This window comes from Corvus kubaryi, unplaced genomic scaffold, assembly GCF_017639235.1.
Source record: "Corvus kubaryi isolate FWS band 111438036 unplaced genomic scaffold, C.kubaryi_AGA036_p1.0 65068, whole genome shotgun sequence".
NCBI classification, from domain to species: domain Eukaryota; kingdom Metazoa; phylum Chordata; class Aves; order Passeriformes; family Corvidae; genus Corvus; species Corvus kubaryi.
Window position 1 is genome coordinate 870 of NW_024581739.1, and position 21,654 is coordinate 22,523.

At 44.2% G+C, this 21,654-nt stretch overlaps 1 protein-coding gene and 1 long non-coding RNA gene across 5 annotated transcripts in view; one reads left to right on the plus strand and one right to left on the minus strand.

Moving 5' to 3' along the window:
- Positions 1 to 678: 678 nt before the first annotated feature.
- Positions 679 to 3,432, minus strand: LOC121672987. Its single transcript, XR_006019090.1, has 3 exons — positions 3,327 to 3,432; positions 2,315 to 2,488; positions 679 to 915 (listed from the first exon to the last, which is right to left on the minus strand). It is a non-coding gene; the product is annotated as an uncharacterized LOC121672987 (long non-coding RNA).
- Positions 3,433 to 3,845: 413 nt separating this feature from the next.
- LOC121672983 (TOM1-like protein 2) overlaps positions 3,846 to 21,654 on the plus strand; it is a 56,805-nt gene continuing 38,996 nt past the window's right edge. For 3 of the 4 annotated variants that reach the window (XM_042045967.1, XM_042045968.1, XM_042045970.1), the window contains exon 1: positions 3,846 to 3,948. In XM_042045967.1, the coding sequence (XP_041901901.1) occupies positions 3,897 to 3,948 (52 nt within the window). In that variant the 5' untranslated portion in view covers positions 3,846 to 3,896. Of the gene's footprint in view, positions 3,949 to 18,345; positions 18,567 to 21,654 lie in introns of all 4 variants that reach the window. The other variant, XM_042045969.1, reaches the window with a different exon arrangement.

Sequence of the window (21,654 nt, forward strand, 5' to 3'; positions counted from 1 at the left end):
CCAAGAGTCCGAAAACAGTTTATGAGGTCTCTTGGGTGGCTGACACACTCGTGTAGCAGCAGCTGAACCACTGCAGCCTTTGGGCAAAGGGAATATGTGAGTGTCTTTCAAAACACTCTGCTTACACTGTGGAGATCAGTTGGTGATTCACAAGTGCATCAGTCATCTGTGGAGCAGAACAGTGCAGACAACTGGGCGGAAGAACCCATTAGACATTTCACAATGTGCTTACAAGCTGAAGCCCTGCATGCTGAGGATATATTTAGAATTCCAACCAGCAGCATGGCTGCAGTTCCAGGGAATGCTCTAAGCTGTGCATCTGTGTAGCTGCAAGCAGTCACATAAGGATACAAGGATGGGCACTCCTTGGGACAACAATGACACCAAGCCCTTAAGGATACAGGGGTAAAGATGGTGGGTTGTAGGCTCTGGAATGCCTGCAGCAGCTTTGAAAACAAAATACAGGCTTCTAAATAACAGAGGTGTTTCCATAAATATTCCTGAAAGTCACCCTAAACACAATACAAATCTTGGAAACAACCTTGAAACCTCAGCTTCCTGTTCCTGCCACACCAAATGCATTAAACCCAGTTTTTAAACATTTGAAGGATTGTTTTGCAGCTCTGATACTCAGGCATTTTGACATTTGACAGTCAAATAAGGAGACATAGAGACAGCTGACAGCCTTCCCAGGGTAAGCTCCTATCAGTCGTGTTTGAGAAGGAAGGTGACATCGTGGTTTATCACAGATTGCTTTGCACCTGTGAAGGCATCCAACCTCCTATGCCTGTATCTCACCAAGCCATACAAGGTGAACCAGACTCTCCAGACCTTCTATCTTCTCAATGACGTTGTTGTCCAGCTGCAGTTTAGTCAGATTCCCTAATGGCCACAGATTATCAATCTGCAGGATACCTAAAGCCGCAGGAAAAAAAAGAAAATAAAAGAAAATTGCTTTTCATGTGAGACAGCTTCGTTTTAGCAGACACGCTGCCTTGCACAAGGAAAACACATCCAGTCTTGCCTCCAAAAGGATTTTCAGCATGTGATGAGTGCCCTGGAGAGCTCAGAGGTGCACTGGCTGGACGAGATTTCAATGAAACAGCCCACTTAACCTCAGTGTCCTGCACCAGTGCACGCTGCTCATCAGTGAGGCCAACGAGGCGTGCAGGGGATGCTGACTACGGCCCTGCACTCCAGTGGCTTTATGAATCCTCTGCTAGGAGGCCTCGACCTTCATTTTCCTCTCCAGCTCCAAGCGGGAGGTTTGGGATGAGACTCTGCTTTTCTCTGCATTTGCAGTCTAGCAGTGCCCAGCCCCTGCTTTTGTAAATGACTCTCCTGCTCCCAGGATTCTCATCACAGGGGAAGAAGTTGGAGTCTACTCTTTCTGTGAAGGCTGCAGTTTAGAACTAATCAATATCCCTGCATTTAGTTTCCTCCAAAAACAGAATCACAAGGGCAGGCCGTTAGTCCCCACAGCAAAGCATCAGGACCAAGGCGACAGGAAATACAGAACATTCTCACTCCCATTTCTCTTTCCCCTGCAATGGCTTCCCCAAAGATTTCATCTGCTGTCCTGCTATCCTTATTTAATGAGGGCACAATAAACCAAGGAATTGCATGCACAAAATATTCACACAGTTCTGTATTTTGTATTTGCAAACAAATCTATGCAGGATCAGGTCAAGGGAGTCTTTTCTAAGAAAATCAACTCATACACACATTATTTTACTGGAGCACACAAAGAACAATCAACAGTAGATTTTTGCCTATGAAATTACCCCTCTTCCCCAAATACTCAAATATTGAGCCAAATGTTCTTCCTTTTCATTTTTTGAGTGCAAGTTTACAACAGGTTTGACAGTAGGAGGCAAGCTGTGGTAATGCTATGGATGACCAGAGAATGCCATCAGATTGGATTGTAATCACCATAATCTCCCAAACAGCTCTCCCATAATCACCAGCCGTGGCAGAGCCTACCCAGGGCTGGATTTGGCCACGTACCGAGGGGCCTAATAGGCCTGTGGCCTGTAGGTGTCAGCACAATATAAATGTTAAATGAGAACAGCAGTTGACAATAAGAGTGGGAAGTGAAGCAGCTTTGAAGTTACCCACCAGCAAAAGCACCTGGCTCCCTCTGATGAAGCTACTTTGTACAGGTATGAGCAAAAGTCTAACTCCAGACATTAATTTTCACATAATAAATCCAAGCTAATAATGATTGCTTAATTGCCAGTTACCCACTTCATGCTTTATTCTATTACCTTCTAGCAAAAGAAGAGGGAAAATATGTATATATTCTGATACTAACTTTTAAAACTAAGCTGTAGCTCTGTCACAACCTTAAAGTTAGTATTTTCCACTCTGGCAAGATCTCCAAGGTCCTCTGGACACTTCTCTTCGATGGCTTTCTGAACCATTTCATCATCAATAATGTTTGGCTCAACATTACTGAAAAACTGACTCATTGTGAGACGGAATCAGCCTTAGATGACAGAAAAGAAAAAGAAATTATATCAGTGCCTGGCTACTATTTCTAGCAATCCCAGAATCCCAAAATGGTTTGGGTTGGAAGGGACCTTAAAGATATCTCATTCCATCCCCTGCCATGGATAGGGACACCTTCCACCAGCCCAGGTTGCTCCAAGTCCCATCCAGCCTGGCCGTGGACACTTTCAGGGATGGGGAATCCACAACTTCTCTTGTCAGCCTATTCCAATGCTTGACAACCCTTTCAGTGAAGAAATTTTTCATGGAAATTTAAATATCACTAATATTGCCCTGGGGGCAATGAGACTGTTGGGCTTTTTCGAAGTGTGCAGAGTTAATGAATCAGTGTGACAGACTTGAACTGTCAAACTTTTGCTTGCATAAGATGTTGATAATTACAGAGTAAGTTCTGATTTATTTTTGCATAGGACAGGAATAATAAATGTCAGAGTTCAGAGAGTTCTGTTTTCATCATGGCATTTCACTAACAAACCAAACCCCTCTGTGGCCGAGGAGCAGCAGGTTCTGGATTTATCCATCTTTGACCTTCCTCTCCCACTTCCTTGTACTATCCCAGAATGGTTTAGGTTGGGAGGGACCTTAAAACCCATCTTGTTCCACCCCTGCCATGGGCAGGGACACCTTGCACTAGACCAGGTTGCTCCAATCCCCGTCCAACCTGTCCTTGAACACTCCCAGGGATGTGAACTCGTCCAGCGTCTCTTCAGTCAATGCCGGTTCTAACCACCCCTGCCCGGTGGGTGAGAAGAGGCCGCCGCCTCCCGCTCCCAGAACCCACCGAAGCCCAGATCCTGGCCCATCAGGCCTCTCACCCGCAGGTCCCCTGGGCTCTGGGTCGGTTCCCGGTTCCCGGTTCCCGGTTCCCGGTTCCCGGCCCCCACCCGCGCCTCGCCTCCCGTCGCTACGGAAGCACGGGTGCGTTGCTACGGGCGGTCACGTGAGAGACTCAGCCGCCAATGGGCGGGGAGTGGGTGGGAAGGCCGGCTACCAATCAGAGCGCGAGAAATCCGTGTAAGCCAATCAATGCCGGGACCATGCCCTCGAGACGGAGAGGTCTCGAATGATTGATGTTCCTTTTACCCAATAATGTTACAGATAGGTTCGGCCTTTGCCCAATGGAGAATGGCGTCTCGGTGTCCCCGCTGTCCATCAAAGGGAGGGCGGGGAAAGGGCGGGACTACCGCGGGGGCGGGGCCCTCGCTTGACAGTGATGGACACACCCTTTAACCAATAGTGTTGCGGCACGTCCTGAAGCTGTCCAATCGAGCGTAGGGAGGCGGGACATGCCTGTCAGGACTCGCTGTGGTTGGTGCGCGGGGCTGTCGGTCAGGGCGCGGTGAGGGAGGGGCGGGCACCGGGCCGCTGTTTGTTGTCATCCCAAGATGGAGTTTCTGCTGGGGAATCCGTTCAGCACCCCGGTGGGGCAGAGCCTCGGTACGGCGGCCTGGGGCGCGCGGAGGGGTCCAGGAGAGCCCGACGAGACAGCGGGGGCTTCGGCCAGCGGGCGGGGCTGGACGCAGCGGGGGGCTCTGGGGGTCGGTAAGGGGCTGTGGGGGGTCTATGAGGAGCTGTGGGAGCGGTGGGTGGATAGTCTGTGAGAGCCCATGGGGAAAATTTGGGCTCGGTAAGGAGCTCTGGGGCTTAGTGGAGGTTATGCGTTATGGGGATCAGTGGGGATTGATTGATTGATTGATTGGGCATCTGGAGGTGGTGAGGCAGCTCTGGGGGCTGTGAGAGGCCTCTGGGAGTCTGGGAGGGTCTCTGGGGAGCAGGGATTCCAGGGTTGGTGGGAGCTTGGAGGTGTTGGAAGGCTTTTGCGTTTTGGGAGTGCTGGAGGCCTCAGTGGGGGCTCTGGAGTTAGTGGGGGTCGTGGAGAGGGATCAGTGGGCAGGCGAGGCCGGGGGAGCAGGGAGGGCTTTGGGCAGGCTGTTGTCCGTGAGAAGAGAGTGACTCCACATCGAGATGGATGCGGGAAAGTTGCTGCATCCCCCAACTCCTTTTCCTGAAGTTGAGCACCTTCTTCCAGACCACCCTGTCATTGATCCAGCTTTTCCCAAAGTACTGAAACCTCCCTGTACCTCTGAGTAGGCAGGGGGGTGATGTGGTTTAGAGATACAAATACGCACTCGGTTTTCAGCCTGGAGCCTGAATTGTGGTTTTGGTAATGCTTTGGTGCCATTAGCAGGCTATTCTGAGCAAGCTTTCACTGTGTGGCCAGTCAAGGCCTCCCTGGGCTGCTGTGGCTACTCCCTCCCACAGGCATGTTCTTTCATGGCTACTAATGTTTTGGTCTGGGTTGCCATGGCTGGGGCAAAGAAGAGAAAGGAGAAAGCCTGGGCACCACTTGTGCAGAGTTTGGTAACTGAGTTTTCATCTCAGCTGGGTGGGCTCTCAGTGCCTCCTGCTTTCCTCTTTTGGGCCCTGGAGAAATTGAATATCTCTGACATTGTGGTGGGAAGGAACAGGCTGGCTCAGGTTCCTGCAGTGCAGGAGGGCGGGCAGTCCCAAAGCCAAGGTGATGCTCAGTCGAGCATGTCTGCTGCGAGGGAAGGCTGGGAGAACTGGGATTGTTCAGCCTGGAAAAGAGAAGGCCTTGGGATGACCTAGTTGTGGCCTTCCAATACCTGAAGGAAACCTACAGGAAAGATGAAGAGAGACTATTTACAAGGGTCTGGTGTGACAGGACAAGAGGGAATGGCTTCAAACTGACAAGGGCGTAGGGGTGGATGGAATATTGGGAAGAAATTCTTCCCTGTGAAGGTGGTAAGGCCTTTGCACAGGTTGCTGGAGAAGTTGTGGCTGCCTCATCCCTGGGAATGTTCCAGGCCAGGCTGGATGGGGCTTGGAGCAACCTGGGATAGTGGAAGGTCTCCCTGTCTGTGGCAGGGGGTGGAATGAGATGATCTTTAAGGTCCCTTCCAACCCAAACCACTCTGTGATTCTGTAACATACAGCTCTGCGTAGTCTAGCCTGTAGCTGCTCTACGTTGACTTATGGAATGATGGAAGTCTTTGAAAATTATAGTGGAGAAAACTTTGCAGAGTGTCACCTCATGGCTCCAAACCTCTTTTATCATCCTTTCCTCATCCCCATGTGCAGGGACACCCCTTGTTGAGGTAAAGGGGCCCTTGCATGGGTGAGTCTCACGCTGTGGTCTGAGCATGGCCGGACTCTCTTTGTCAGGCTATGTGGAGCATATGTATAACTTGCTGTTTATCCTCAGCCATCTGGGGTGTTTATTTCTTCTGCTTAGGGAGAGAAGTGCTGGGAATCGGGGGAGAATAATGAGAACAGCTCAGCTGAAAGGTGATTTTGGAATGAATTGGCTTTGTTGTGTTTGGCCATCAGAGCACCCCTGCCAGGAGAGCTGCTGCTGGGCCAGGCCTCTGCCGTCAGCCTGGGAAGGGAAGGCAGCAATTTCTCCTTCTTCATTGGCAGCTTCTTTCAGCATCAGTCAGTGGTTTGAAGGAGCTGAAGGATTGTTGGGGGACAGGGAGGGAGGAGCAGTAAAATCTTCTTTTTTAGCCTTCTGCCTCTTTAAGTCCAGAGTGCAAAGGTTTTCACAGCTCTCACATCCCTTCTCTCACTGAATGAGCGGTTGCTGCCAGCTTTGAGGCTTTGAACACTGAGCTGCTTCCATCAGATAAGGTTAGGTGTGCAGCTTCCCTTAATGCAAAATTCAGCTGCACTTTCAGAATGTTTTTTTTTTACTCCCAGGGGGAAGAGATAACTGCAGATTTTATTTTGGAAGACAAATTTTTCTGCTTCTCCTATCGCTGCCAGTTATCCCTTTCTGAGACAGCAGTAAAACAAAAGCATGCCTTGTTCTCAGACACTGCTATTTGCCCAGTGCTTCCACAGTTTGTTTTTCCAATGAGCTTGTGGAATATAATTTTCACTTATGTTTCTCTTCATTCATTGAAAGAAATGGAATAATTTTGTATTTCTGTTTAAACATATTGTGTTGTACACAGTTGTGATGTTTTCAAGCAAGGCCTAACACTCACCATAAGGGAGAATTGCAGAAAATCCTGTAGGTCCATCAGCACACCAAGAATGTGTGTTCTCTGCCAGGAAGTAGCAGAGGTTCACGAGAAGATTTAATTAGGGCTCTACAATATCTGCAGATAAATGCCAGGTCTGAAAGAACAAAGATGTCAGAAAAGGTTTGGGAAGAGCTGAGAGAGGTAATACAAAGGATTTTCTCTTTTCTCCTCTTTATCTGGATAATGTCTGAAGCTAGGCAGGCTTTTTATGTTAACTCTTGCTTAATGTGGGAAAGTAATGCTAGGATGAGCTCAGAGGATTTGTAATGGAGATGGATAGAGTCTCCTGCATCTAAAGTGCCAGTTGAAGTGGCAGCCAGGTTCCTCATGGCTGAAACCGACCTGATTTTTGAACTGGCTTATATGGTACCCTGTATTTAATTCCCAGTGGTGGCATAGCAGAAACAATATAAGCCATCACCATGGCTGCTAATTATGAACCTTACCTAATTTGGCTATAGTACTTAAATTGCCCTCTGGACACTAAACTGGCCTTGTGTCTCCAGCAAGGTCCTCTCCTGAGAAGAGCAGGTGGTTTTTGGTGGGGCTGTTGTGTGGAAGGCAGGCAGCTGTACCTGAGAGATTCCTGAACTTAAACCATTTTCATTCCATATTGCTTTTAACCTGGAGGTTGCTGTGAAGGGAGCTTATAGCATCATTTTACATATAAACCAAAAATCTCACCCAGGATTTTGTAGCAGAATCCAATACTTCCCAAAGGTTTTGTGAGGTGTTTTTCAGAAGGTCTTTGTGACAGCTGGTGAGAGTCTAGAGGGCGGAATTGGGTGCCGTGGGTTTCGTAGGCTGCCAAGTACATCGAGGTTGACAAGACCCTTTGTGGCATTGGTTGCTGGCCCAGTTCTTATGACTGAACTGTTTATTTTTTCCAATCACTACTGTAAATACTATCTTGAAGAATATCCCAACCAGTGAGGAGCAGAAGAGCAGGAAGATGTGTAGTAAAGCAGCGCTGACAGAGTGCTTGCTGTGTGGAGAGGGATTGGCCTGGAGAAAAAGCTGCAATTTACAGTAGTGGGAATTTGCCTTGAGATTCACCATCCTGCCATAAATTGCATTTTTATCTTTCTTTGTTCAATGGAGCCATCTTTAAAGTGTCACCACTCTATTCAAGGTTATTAGAACAAATACCCTTGCTGCAGGTTGGCGAAAACATCTTCGCCGATTAAAGCTGATTGAATTACCAGAATGTGGAGTGCTGGTGACTCTTTTGTGGCCATTCTGCTTATTTGATAGTGGCCATATGGCTTACATGTGAAGACACGAGAAAGCCTGGTTTAGTTTTTTTGGTTTTACTCTGGAGACTTTGCAAAGGCTTCAGGAAAATGCTTATTTCTTTGAATCCAAACCAAGCCTTGCTGCTGCCCGCCTCATGCAGGTGCAGAGGGCTGACCTGGGGCAGTGAGGTGTGAAATGGGCTCCTCACGGGGTGCTGGACAGGGGCATCAAGGTCAGTTTTGGTCAGGCTCTGGTCAGGGCTCTGTGTGCTGCTGAACTCAGCTCTTCTCACTGCAGCCCCAAATCTGCCTGACCCAGAGCCAAAGACCTCTGGGAGGGAAGTTCAGCACCTGAATTCAGTGCAGCGAGACTTGAAAGTTAATTTTTAACAATACAGTAGAAAGGACGTTGTCCTGTGTGGCTGGGAGTGGGGATCAGGTGCTACTGGTTTACACCCCTGGTCCCTGTTGCTGAAGGGAAGTCTCAATGCATGGTGCCAGTCTGGGCTCTTGCCTTGGAGTCTGTTTTTGGAGGAGGAGCAGTGTGGTGATTTAATACAGAGTATTGTGTAAGGAGGCTACAAAAACAAGGTTTCAGCAAAAGATACAGAGGCACTTTATAGAAGCAACAGTGTGGCAGACAGCTTTTCAATTGATTTGTATCAAAGCACTTGCAGTTTCCATTCAAGGCTGTTAAATTGATAATATGTATAGTGGATACAGTCTGTTTTCAGAGCTGGTGTTTTGTTCCGGCCTGCCCCCCCCCCCCTTTTTTTTTCTTTTTAATGGGAAAATGCTCCAGCTAAGGGGGTTTAAAACACCTTTTTATTTTCCCTTCCGTGAGAAGCACTTGAGCCCTTTCTTCAGGTTTCTTATATCTCTAAGATTTTTATGAGTCTTAGAATAAAAACGGTTCCTAAATAAATGAGTTGATAGCTGCATGCAGGAACAGAGAAATACATTAGAGCCAGCAGCCCGTGGTAGTCCTGCAGGAGGCATTAATCCAGGCTCTCTTGTCCACAATTTCCCTAAATTCCCTTCAAAGTAAACTTACTACTTTGCTGTGCTGTATGTGAAACATTTTTTTTAAAGACAAGCCTTTCCCCAGTGCTAGAAATCAGTGTTTAAAGTGCACACCATACTCTTAGAATGTGGTCCCCATAAAATATCATTTTTGCAGTGTGCTGTTGGGCTCTGAATCCTCTCTCTCTTCATTCATTGCCTTATAATAAAATAAAACATCCTTTGCATTTACCCATAACCACGGAAGCGTTGTCCCCTGGTCTAAGGGAAGTTTTTGTCAGTACAAGGTGGCAGTAACTTTTCTTGCTGTATCAGAAAGATGAATTTTGCCTTTGCCTGCAGTAAAAAGGGCACAAGAAGTTCTCTCCTCAGAGCTGAAGTACTTTTCTAGGTACTCCTGTAGCTGGTCAGTTAGAAATCCAGGCCCCCCCACTGCTCATTCAGAATTGTGCTTGTCATGCAAAAAGAGCCTGATAAAGTGCTTTTAGTTTTATAAGATTATTTGGATCTGCTTTCACTTCATGACAATGGATTATGTTGTAAGGAAAATCTCCATGAAATATGAAAATGGATATCTTTGCTTTTAGAAGAGCAAATAAATACTGAGTCATGAATCTGGCAACTTGGAGAAACTACCTACACGTGTGAAGCTGGGTAATTAGTATAATACCATTTAATACTGGGTTTCTAAGACTGGATTTATTTTATAGGCACAAAAGCAGATTGTAGTTTGTGAAGGTATTATAACATGTATTTTTGAGTAATGCTGTTTTATCTCTTTCAGCATGCTACGCTTAAATGTATATTCCATATGCTTCTAATAGCTGTCTGTATGTAAGAGTGAGGACAGCTTGTTCCCAGTTTGTTACTGCTCTGTTCATGAACTCAGCAGATTTTTTTAAACTTCATATTTAAAATATGCTTGCCTAAAAGCCCCAGGAAATCCCCCACAAACCCTTCCAACAGTTTTAATATTTCATTCAAAACAATTTTCCCCCAAAAAAGTACTGTGTGTTTTCCTTAGTGAGGAACAGTTTTAAGGTAGGCAGACTTTCCTATGAATTCATAAACTACACTGAGTTTTTAATTAACAGTTTTTGAAGGTGATGAAGGCATTTGTGGTATTCTCAGTGATAGCAGTCAGTGGAGGGACAGCAACAGCTCTTGCAGAAGTTTTGGTGAGATGATCCCTCCTGGGGAAGGTGCTGCCTGGTACCTTCAGGACTGGGGCTCTTCGAGGCTGGCCTAGCAACCTCCTTCCTCATCTGGTGTTTCCTACTTGACTAAAAGTCATTTCATCCTTTGTGTTTGGGTTTAAAATCTGTACAATGTATAGGTGATAAGAGCATAAATGTTTAGAGAACACAGGGAGAAAGGACATTGTGGGAGCCCTGAGACGTGAGGAAGGGCCCCTAAAGCCTGTGAAATGCAGCGATGAGTCTGTGCAGATCATCCAGAACTTGTTTTCCTCTTTCTCATTTGCATCTGCCTGGGGAATTCCTAGTTTTCTATGTAAAAAAAACTTGTAGCTGGGCATAAAAATCCTACCAAGAATAGATAAGTCTTATCTTCTGTATTTGTGTAGTTATTCTGCTGATGGTCTGCCCGATCATTTCAGTTTCTGTCAGTGGCAAAAGGCTCTTTTTAAACTGATGGTGCTTCAGCACATAAGATACCGGTCTAGAAGCTTTGCTAGAGCTGGGTCTCTCTTCGCTTAGGAGCAGCTCCTTTGCTACAGGTGAACATGTTTTTATACAACCCAGGGAGTCAGATCTTCCATCTATAGGTAACATTTCCCATTGCTCAAGAGGGAGAGATGCAAATAAATCCAGCCAGTCTGTTATTGGCAGCACTGTCTCTAAATTTAAATATGCACTCCATGGTAGTTCTCTACCTGACAGAATTGTGAGGTGGGCTCCAAAATGTAGTAACTCATTTCAAAATCAAAGATGAAGGATGAAAAAAATCCATGCCCTGTCTGTGTTTGAGCAATTCCTGGCATGGCTGTGTATGGACTATTTACCCATGCTCCTGGATCTCTTGGTTCACAGCATTTGGCAGCTCAGTGTAGTCGCAGAGAGCTTCAGGAGACTCAAAAATGAGGAGATACTCAGAAGAAACCTGTTGAATAAGTTGGTTACCTTGTAGCCTGCTTATTCTTTGAGCGTAAGGCATCCTGTTTCCCAGTTGGTCCTCAGAAACGTTCTGGGTTAAATTAGCTTGGGAAGAAATTCAGATCAAAGAAAACATACACAAAGTGAAGGCGCAGATTTGTGTTGTAAACTGTGTTTGAATCCCAAGAATTTTTCAGAGCATTGATTTCTTGTTCTTAAGGCAGGAAAGACTTCGTTGCATCCCAAATGTGGTCAGGAATGTTGAAGAGGTTAACTTGAACATGTTGCATCCTCTTTATTTCCATGGGATACATTTATTGCAAGAAATATGACTGGTTTTTTATTTGACCCAAATAACAAAAAAATTCTGGGTTTTTGCCTAGCTTAGTAAATGCAGAAAGTCTTTTTTAAAAATCTGGTATTTCCTGACTTTTTTTTATTAAAAAAAAACCCCTTTTGTTTTGTCTCAATTACAGCTTTCTGCATTTATTTTCCTTTTGGAAGGAAGGGGGTGTCTTTCCTTGCCTATAAACACAAAAAACTACCTTGAGCATATTAAATAAATTGCAAGCTTCAGCAGCTTTGTCAGCACATTTTGGAAAGTTTTTATGATATTCTGGGCCTACAGGTGAGGGCTATTTCATAGCTTTGTCTTCCGAGACTAATAAATACATCTGTATATTTAATAGAGGCATTTTACTTAAGCTTTGGTGACCAAATACTTACTGAAATACAGTTAATTTTTTTTAGACAACCGCAAGGCTTTAATTAGTAGTTTTGTCCAAAAAGTCCTGCCTGAAGTAAGGTTTTGACTGAAGTGATCCAGAGATTAGATACTATGTTGTAGCTTTTCCTCAAAAACCTCCTTGACTGCAGTTGAAGCAATGGACATCTGTTTGGCTCAACACTTTTCCCTCTTTTATATAAGTTGTTGAGGATCTTAACTGCTCAGTTGTCACCAAAAAGCTCTCTGATCAGTTAACAGAGTGTTAAGGAATTTCACCAGTTAATTGGTTCCTAATTTAAGGATTAGGAGAGAAAATACACAAATTTTATTGGAATATTTCATCTGGAGTGAGTCTTGAAATCCGCCTCCACACTGTGACCTGAGTTATTTCCTGAATGCTGTCTGGTATTTTCCTGAGCAGGTGTTATGGGATATAGGCATGATAAGATGATTGATAGTGGGATGTAGAGGTTGGGCTGGATGCAGCATGTATTTGGGTTTGTGTTACCCTGAGCTCACATTTAAGCTGTTGTAGTAAATAGCTTGGTTTTTTTTCATTATCTTTGAGCTGCCCTTTCTCTACTGATTTTCGGTGGTTTTAATTAGAAGGGTATTTTGCTGAAAAGAGCGAACTCAGACCTTTGTGAAATTTTCTGCTAGTACAAATAATGGTAAATCTGAAATCACTTATTAGACAAGAAGTTGTTATGGCAACTATAAGATGGTTGGCTAATCAGAGAGTGAGATCAGTTTTTATTTACAAGTGTAATGAGCAATTAAGTTTGAGCAGCTGTCAGACTTGGAAAGTGATTAAAGTTCAGCAAACAACCCAAATGGGTCAGTGTTCAGTTCTGATGGTTTTCTGACACTGCAGCTTGATCATCTGTGGGTTTTACCTACTATAATTAAAACTGCCTTTTAAATCCCTATCCATGCCAATGACTTGGCATAGCCAGTGAGTAGAAAAACCCCTTTTCCTACCAGGTTCCTTAATGGGTATTGCCTGGAGTCTTGATGTGGGTAATGAGGTATTTCACGTGTAGCATTGCTTAAAGCAAAGCTCAGTTTGGATGCAGAATCATCTCCTGGCTGTCGGTGATCACCAGGAGGGAGCTGGAGTGGTGCAGCCTCGCTCAGCCTTTGCACCTCTAAAGGCTCCCTTTCATTAAAAGCAGCATTACGCAGTTGTTGGTTGCTTAGGGAGCTGCTGCTGGGCTCAGAGGAAGGACGTGCACAGTGTACATGAACATTAAACCCAAAGGAAGTGGAGAAAGTCGTGATTCACCCAGAAACAGGAGGGAATGCCCAGGAGAAGCTGACCTTGGCCAGAGCTGGTGAAGCTCTGTCATTGGGCTGGTCACAGTGAACAGGGCAGGCTGCTGGTCCTCATGGCTTTCCCAAGCAGGAACTGGTTCTCTGCAGATTCCAGAAGATTGCATGTGTTCACACTGGGAAAGTTACCCTCCCATCCGTACTCAGCACCAGAGCAGCCTATTTCATTTGCTGGGGGTTTGCTTCCCTGCTGCACGTGTTAAATAAGCCAAACTGTTTGTAAGCCTTGCTCAAAATCTGTTCTAGTTAGAATTTTAACTGTCCAAGACAGTTAAACCAGTATTTTCCAAAATTATGCTGCAATCCCCTGATACATTTACATTTTTATTAATTTTGCCACACTAATGGTATGATGTAGTACAGGCAATTGCAGCGGAACGTGAAATGGATTGGGACAGCTCCTGACCTGAAGAATTTACAAAGTCATGTGCCTAGATAACACAAGTTGGTGAATGGGGACTTAAGGGAAAATTAAAATGACAGTCTCAGAAACAGGCATTTGCATACTTGACCTAAACTTCTGGTATTTACATTTTCTATTTATCAGTCTTTTTCAGGCTTATCTACAGCAATGGCACATGAGAAACAGGGCTGTAAAAATGGAACAGAATTTTTAGTAGGGTTACTAAAGACCAAGAAATCCACATTTCTCATCCCCCAAGATGGGATTGCACACATGTATCTTGTTATTGCTGTTGCCTGATTTGCACTCGGGTTTCCTGAGGAGATTGCTGGGAAGTGTTTATCTACTAAGCTTCTGCAGACATAGCAAGCCTGGCTTCTTGGAATGGGCAGCTGGCAATGGGGCCCTTCAGTGACCACAGCATTGGCAAAAGTAATTCTTGTCACCAAGTGGAAGAGGAGCCAACTCTCCCCTCCTCCCGTGGTGAAAACACTTAGTGTATTCCAGACACTGATCCTCAAGCCATGGAGATATTGGAGATCTGGGGTAGGAGTGGAGCTTGCTGCCTCTTGCACAGGCCTGCTGCCATCCTGTAGAGCAGTGCAAGGGAAGGCTGAAAAACTGAAATGCAAACTGAAGCTTTCACGCTAGAAAACATGGCCCGTCAACCCTCAAAAGCTGCAGATTCCTCTGTCTAGTTCACTGTACACGTGGGATAATTGTGGTTTTCCAGAGGATGCAGCTCTCACCTTCGTAGTTGTAGATATGTAGGAGAGCTGGAGGTGGGAACATGCACGTGGAAGTTACTGCAAGTGTTGTGTCATTTCATTCATAACACATTTTAATTATCATGTATGGACACTTGCATAAAAATCTTGTACAGCACGCTGCAGCAAAGGAGTAAACTTGTTCTTGTAACTGCCTCCTTGTAGGAATGGGAGATTTTGCCTATTTTTTCCCCTCACTAAATAGTATTTTCAGTTTATTTTAAGCATGTGAGAATGTGGGCAACTGATTTTAGGAGTAACCTGTAAAAAATAATACAAATAATACTGATGTAGGAGCATGATGATTCTCTCTGCCTCATAGTTTGTTTGCAGCAAACATGTTACAAGTGAGCAGGTGGGAGGGGGAGTTTGAAATACATAGGGATGGATTTTTAGAGTTTGCAGCTGATGTGGATTAAAAATTCTTAGAACATTTCATCCATGAAAGGCAATTAGTTTTATTTTATGAATATGAAAAGCACGTAGCTTGTAAGTACTGGAGTGAAGTCCCAAGTGAGTTATTAGAACTTGCTTTACTCATGTAGTACAAAATTGGCCATCAAGAGCTGATAGATTTCAAATATAGCTCACTGACACACTGATCATCCATAACTTTTCATAAAGTCTTTTTTTTTTGGGCTCACCTGTAATTACTGGATGCTGTTGAAGTCCTGAATGCGGCAGATAATCACAGATCAGGACACCTCCTTGCTCTTGATGGTGATTACAGCATGTTGTGCTGCTGGGATATGGAAACTAAAACAAGTTTCTCCATGGCAAGTGGCGGGCTACAATCTAAGTTCTGGCTATGGAAGTGACTAAATGTCAGTGGTTTTTTATAAAACACTGGCTGCTGGACAGTGTTCAAAGGAGGAGGAGATTTGGATAACCAGCCTGATGCACTGACCTGTTTAAACAACGCTGTGCTGATAAATTCTCCCACACAGAATCATATGAACACATCGCAGCAGTCGCAGTTAAATTTAGAAAAGGCAAATCTGAAGGAGACCATTTCATCACCCAGGAGGTTTTAATTTATGCTTTCATGCCTCTCATCCAGAGAAGAAAGATGGACACCCAGAGTGGGATGATATTAAACTACTGAAAGTGTTGCCTAATAGATCACAGATGTCTGTGAAGTGGCAAGTCATCATCCCCCCGACACAACAGGACGAGGGGACACTGTCACGAGATGTGACATGTCATAAAGGATCATTGATTTGTTGCTCCCCTACAGTAAATCAAACATCTCCATTCAAATCCATTAAAATCCATTAATACAGGGCATAGATTTTAAAACTGCTTTGACATTTCTGATTGAAGGCTTTGGCGTATCGATTCCTGACATGAGCAGGACCCTGTTTGTCAATCGTAAAGTACCACCATCATCTGAATATCGTGGGTTGGCAGCGAGGTGGGAATCTAGCCAAGGTCACTGCTAAAAGAGATGAGGAAACGTGCAGTGCAGGCTGAATTTTGGGGAAAAGTGCCTCTGAATCATGCAAATGGCTTGATGGGCTGGGAGCTGCTTGTGTATGACCTCGCTCTGAAGGACGGCTATTTACAGTACATGGGTCAACATGTGAGCTCTAATGAGTGTCAAGGCATGGGAGGAAGGTGTTTTTCTGTGCTTTGTTTCTAAAGCTGTGTAGAATGGAGAAGTCAGATGGGTTTCACTGTGTTTTAAAGAAGCAATAGTGTCTCTCTGCCATCTGTTTTGGAAGAGAGCAACTTACATACACATGTCATTCAGTGGAGTTTGCTGTCAGCAGCAACAATTTCTGCTGATGGGGGAACTTCAGGGTGAAGATTCATAACAAAAGTCTTTATTGTATAGAAACACACCGTTCTGCTTGGGATCCAGCTTCCAAATGCTTTTAAGGACTGTGACTAAACCACCATTTATGCCTCAGATGAAAGACGTCTGAGTACAGAAGCTGCCTAGACCAGGTTCTCATGCCAGGCCTTTTTTTGTGCAATACAATAGCAGACGGGAAGGTCTGGCTGGTTTTACACCCTGCAAATGTATCAAGACCTTTGAGCTGTGATAACTAAGCGAGCCATGCTGATATGCTCCCTTGCCTGCTCTGATATTATTATAAGACTTTCTGTTTTGGTTTTCTTTTTGTTCAGGTGAAGCTGTGATCTGAGTATGAAAGCAAACTCTTCTTTGTTGTACAGCTGTTAATACTTGTTTAATATGTATTAATCCATTCACCTTGCTCTGTTTCTGAAACTGCAGTGCAGCTATGCTCAGTTAATCACCTGGAGTTTCCTTCTCTTGAGAGGCTGAATTTGTGGGAGATGGTGGGTGATGTTTTTTCTGCAGCCTGTCTAAATCACGAGAATGTTGTAGCATGACTGTGACTACCATGAGGTCCTTAAAAAGGCACAGTAATTACGTACTGTATATTCATGATTGCAGGTATGTGTGATCTGGAAAGCAGGTTGGAGGAAGTTTGGCATTTGGGTGGCACCTTCAAAAAGAAGAAAGCCTGAAAGTTAATTGGAGAAAATGACAGTTCCCAGTTTACTGCTGTGCCTTCCAACAGCACTTGAGCTAAATACTCATTAGGACTGCGCATGTGCATGTCCACGGTGTGTCATTATTTTATTTTAACATAGACTCTGCAGCTATTACCAACTATTCATTTATTCAGCACCAGAAACTTTGGCAAAACGATGAACGATCCCAAAGAGTTTCAATGTGAGCATAGCTAAAAACCAAGTGAAAAATCACAGTAGTCATGACAAGTGGATGGCCAGTGCTGCAGCAGTCCAACCCAAATCACGTTTTCTGTAGTGCTTTGCTGTTCAGATTGAGCCCGTTTGTTCTAGCTGACTGGCTTTTTCCTTGGAAGTGTGAAGCTCAGCATTTTCAGAGCAGTGTGAAATAAGGAATGTAGAAAAAGGACTTGGAGCAGTGAGGTGGCTAATTGAAAAATGCTCTTGGAGCTGTGTGCTCTAACAAAGAAGCTGGCAGGGTTTTATGAGTAAGTCACTCCAGAGCTGAGTTTTGATCTTGAATTTTGAATGAGTCACATTTATATTTTAATAGGAGCGTTTTGATAAAAAGGAACAATCCTCCTGTTGGTTACCATAATGTCTAAGCGGCCGTGACTGTCTTTCTGAAAGCAAATATAGAGAAACAAGAATAGACTGTTGGGTCCAGTAGTATCCAAGTGTGTTGTTTGAGTGTCTCTGTCTCCCAAGTGAGATGCCTTGAACTCAGCAGCTTTGTGAGTGCTGAGGGTCTTTGGTCTTACCTTCATTTTGCTTGGACAGCTGAAGCATGTTTCCATAGCCTCTGTATGGTCTTTCCCCAGATCTTATTGATGGTGCTGTGCAGATCACTGATGAGTTATTGAATCCAAGAGAGACAACTGCAGTCACAAAATGTAATGATGCTTTAAAGTGTAAAACAGTTCTATAGGCTACAGCTCAGAGATATCATTGTCTCGTTCATTTGAGCAATCTTGTCTGGTTTGCATCGCCTTGCAAAACTCTTGCTTTTTTCCTGAAAGACCAGTCTATAAAAGCATTTTGCTTTTGCCCTCAGCTGACTCCCCTCACTTCTGAGAGAGCAACACTGCACCGAAGGGAGGGGGACCAGCAGGGTGGAAGCAAAAACCTGCTGATATTATGGCTTCTTCTGATCCCTGTTATGCAGAGTGAAATATAACATATCTGACTGTTTGATTCACTAATTTCAGTGGTGGAGAACAGCTGGTAGGCAGGTGGACTGTTAAGAGACAAGGCAAAGATCTAAGATCTGCAATCTTCTGAACTTTCAAGCGAAAAAGAAAAAAGAAAAACAACTGCAAAACCCAAGATGTTTTATGCTATTTGAACACCAAACACTGTTGGAAGGAAGGGGAGAAGTTTGGACTTGGAACTTTCTTGGTTTTGGATCTCTGTAACGCGATGCACTGGTGTGCATGTTTCTTGCATTAATAGAAGGTGATTTTGTGTGTGTAATTTGTCCCAAATGTATGAATTGAGAGTCTCTGAAGCAACATCTGGAGAAGACCCAAGAGAGAAAACTGTGAGTTCTCTGAAAACAAAGATCTGTTCATTCATGAGATTCTGATATTCCAACAGAAAACAGCAGTTGTGCTATTTTCATTTAATGTTATTTCTAGCAAGTGCCACATTTAACTTTCCCTTTTGCCTTTTCTCTCAAGACCATTCTGCAGCACCATAAAGACTTATTGGTACTTACAGATGGACTTTTGGAGAGATTTTTACCCTGGTCCTGTCATCATTCAGCTGGAGTAGCTGCTCTCAGTGCTTCTAGCAGTCAGAATTCCAGTCTCAGCTGTACAAACATGCACATGGAGCGGTAGTATGGATTGAACAGGGCAGAGAGCAACTTCTTGAGGAGAAGCACTGTTGGTTTTTCTCGGTGAGATCCCTTTTTACCTGGTTTCAGAATGGGTGGTAAAAGTTCCTCTGTTTTCTTCCTGCATTCAGAAGATAATTCCTGCCCTGCCCTGCACAACCTGTTACGTGGTGACTGTATGGGAATTTCTGACCTGATTTCCTTGTGGTGACATCTCCAGTCAGAGCAGGTTGTTTGGGCAGAGGCTTGGCTGGGGGTGTGTGCACTGAGACTGTTTATACTGGGAACTTTACACTGCTGAACCCTCTGAGTGCTGTAAATTATACAGGATTTCAGTGTGAGCAGGGAAATGCTGATACTGCCATTTGGCAGAGCATGAAAATGTGGCCACAAGAGTTGGATCTTAGAGGAAAGGTGTGAATTTAAAAAAATAGCACAATTTTTTCTCCTTTTCCTCACAGACTACAGATAAGCTGATGCTGTGTGTGCATATGCAGTGCCCAAGGTCTGCTGTGTGTCAGGCGTGGAGTGCCAGATTGTCTTTCTTCCCACCAGAACATTTATGCTTTAATTTGGGACACGTGGTGGGAACCAATAGCATCTTGTTTCAGAGAGACTTTCTGATAATCTCACTGATGGTATCGTGTTGCTGTGTGAGACACAAACCCGGCATTATCCCAGTGCTCGGAGCTGCTCCCGAATCAGGAGCTGTGCAAGGAGCCCTTGGCACCAGGCTGGGAGCTGCCAGCCCTTCTGGCAGTTATGCAATTAAACTATGCCACAAACTCTTCAGTTCAGGGGGAACTCCTCCTTGTCACCTTCCTCTTAACATTTCTTACTGCACCCTGGAATCCTTTGGTCACATTCCAGAGTCCTTGTGTGAACAAACTGGTGCCATTTCAATGCCCTTTAATGAGTGTGAAAGAGGTCGAGGAACTGATTACTCCTTTCAAAGGGGATTTGCATGACTTGCATGCCATTCCTTTGCTGTTCTGTGATAGTTTCCAAAATCTGTTTAATCTTGTCAGTCGTATCTGGGTGCTATTTGAGGAGGGGCCTTCCAAAATGTCCATGAAATACTGGACAGGTTATTGAGTATTTTTAATTTATTGCACTTTGGCTGTGTTGGGTAGGGATCCTCTTACAGCTGAGTGCAGGCAGAGCTGTTTCACTAGAAATCCAGAACTACAACCTGCTGTGTTTTGGTTCTAGAAGAGCTCTGCAGGCTTTCAATTCGTCGCAGCGCAATACTGCTCTTCAGACAAATCCCACCCAAACCTTCTCTGCGGCCAGTGAACTCCTTTGTACAGCTGAGAGAGCACTGCAGCAGCAAATCTGGGTCACACACCCAACAAAGGACACACAACTCTAGATGACAAGTGCTCGTGTGCTCTCTGTTGCTGAAGAAGAGACTAAAATTAACTTCTGACTCTTACTCGAATTAAAAATTACCCAAGGGGAAAAGAACTAATTCTCAAGAAGACAACTGTTATGTCTTAAACCCACACAGTCTCAGCTGTGTATGCAGAAATGCAGAAATAAAAAGGTAGTAACCAAGTTTTTTGGGAGAAAGGGGATTTCTTTTTCCCTGAAGTATCTCAGAAAGGGAATACAACCAAGGTTATTGGAGACTACAGATGAGCATTCCATTGCTAACCTCTGTACAGTGCTGCAGCAGCATCTCTTTGCTCTGCCGTCTCCAAAATATTACAGTTTTTACCTGCGGAGTGCTGCCATATCCACATTTTGTCAAAATAAACCTTAACTCTCTGCGTTTTACAAGACCAGTGAGTGAACTGGCTGCCAGCACAATTTTGTGCAGGATCAGCATTTTCCAAAATCATATATAAAGAGTGATTATAGCAGACCAGAGAGTCTGAACATTGCTAAGTTGCTGCCTGATGCCAAATGCTGTGAAGGACACACAAATTTGTTAATATAGTTTAAGATTAAGGAAACAAATCATGTGCCCAGCTTCAGGAATACTCTCTATTTAAGGCATAATCTCTTATTTTGGAGCATTTGACTTGTAAATCCTTTGCAGCTCTGGGGATCACCTTCTCTAGCAGATCAGATGTAGTGATATATTTTTTTTTTATATCTCTGAATGTTGAATAAAATGTTTTTCTAAGTGATAAGGACTATATGGAGGTGAAGGCAGAGCACATTCTATAGCAATAAAACCTTATGTACAGTGTAAGAACAAAAAGCAACTAATAAAAGTGATTCTTACAAGTAGCTTTGCACAAAGATAAATTCCTGTATCCTAGAAAACATTAAACAGCTCTGCTTGCACTGTCAATGCAGTAAATTAAAAATACTCAGTAACCTGTTCAGTATTTATTGGACATTATGGAAGCTGTGCATCTCTCAAACAGAAAGAATTTTTACTGACCAAAGTGAACTTTACCATGAGGTGGTGACGGCTGAAAAAGATCCAGCTGGGAGATTTTCAGCCTCCATTCCCTCCCTAATGGCTGCCCTGCAGTGCTGCTTCTCGGAATGGGAAGCAAGGTCTGTAACAAATGTTTTCCTGTTCCATAATCTCCTTTTCCATGGTGTCCTCTCTCTTCTGTTCAGCTCTCTCTTCTGGGGTTTTGCATAGCTGTCTGGTTTGTCTCAAACTTCTGTAATTGCTGTCCTTGGTGGAGCTGCTTTAACCACAATTTTGGTGCAGATAAGTCACTGAAACGTGAATTACCCAGGCACTGTCTTTCTCCAAATAATGTCCCATAATTATGGCCTGTGGGCATCTGTATCCTCAGTCACAGTGATGAAAATATTAATAGGAAAAAATGGTGTTGGTAAACAAAAAGAGATGCGTGAAGTCCTTGGAGCCTGGACTTTCCAAACAAAATCTGCCTTGTTCTGGGGTACAGATTGGGGTCAGATGTAAAGACAGAAGGATAGTTGGAGAAGATGGTACCCGTGGTTTTGTTTCTGCTTTGAAGTGTTTAAAAGTGGGTTTGCTTACCCTCTTTGCCTTCCAACACTGGATGCCAGGGCTCTGTAGAAAAACCCAGACTAATTTAGAGAAGGTCATGCTCAGCTCGAAGGTCCCCTTTTCAGGTCTTTCTACTGACAGGCTTTACATTCAACTTGACATCATTCCTGACTGTGGGTAGCAGATAGGATTTGAATGCTGCAAGTG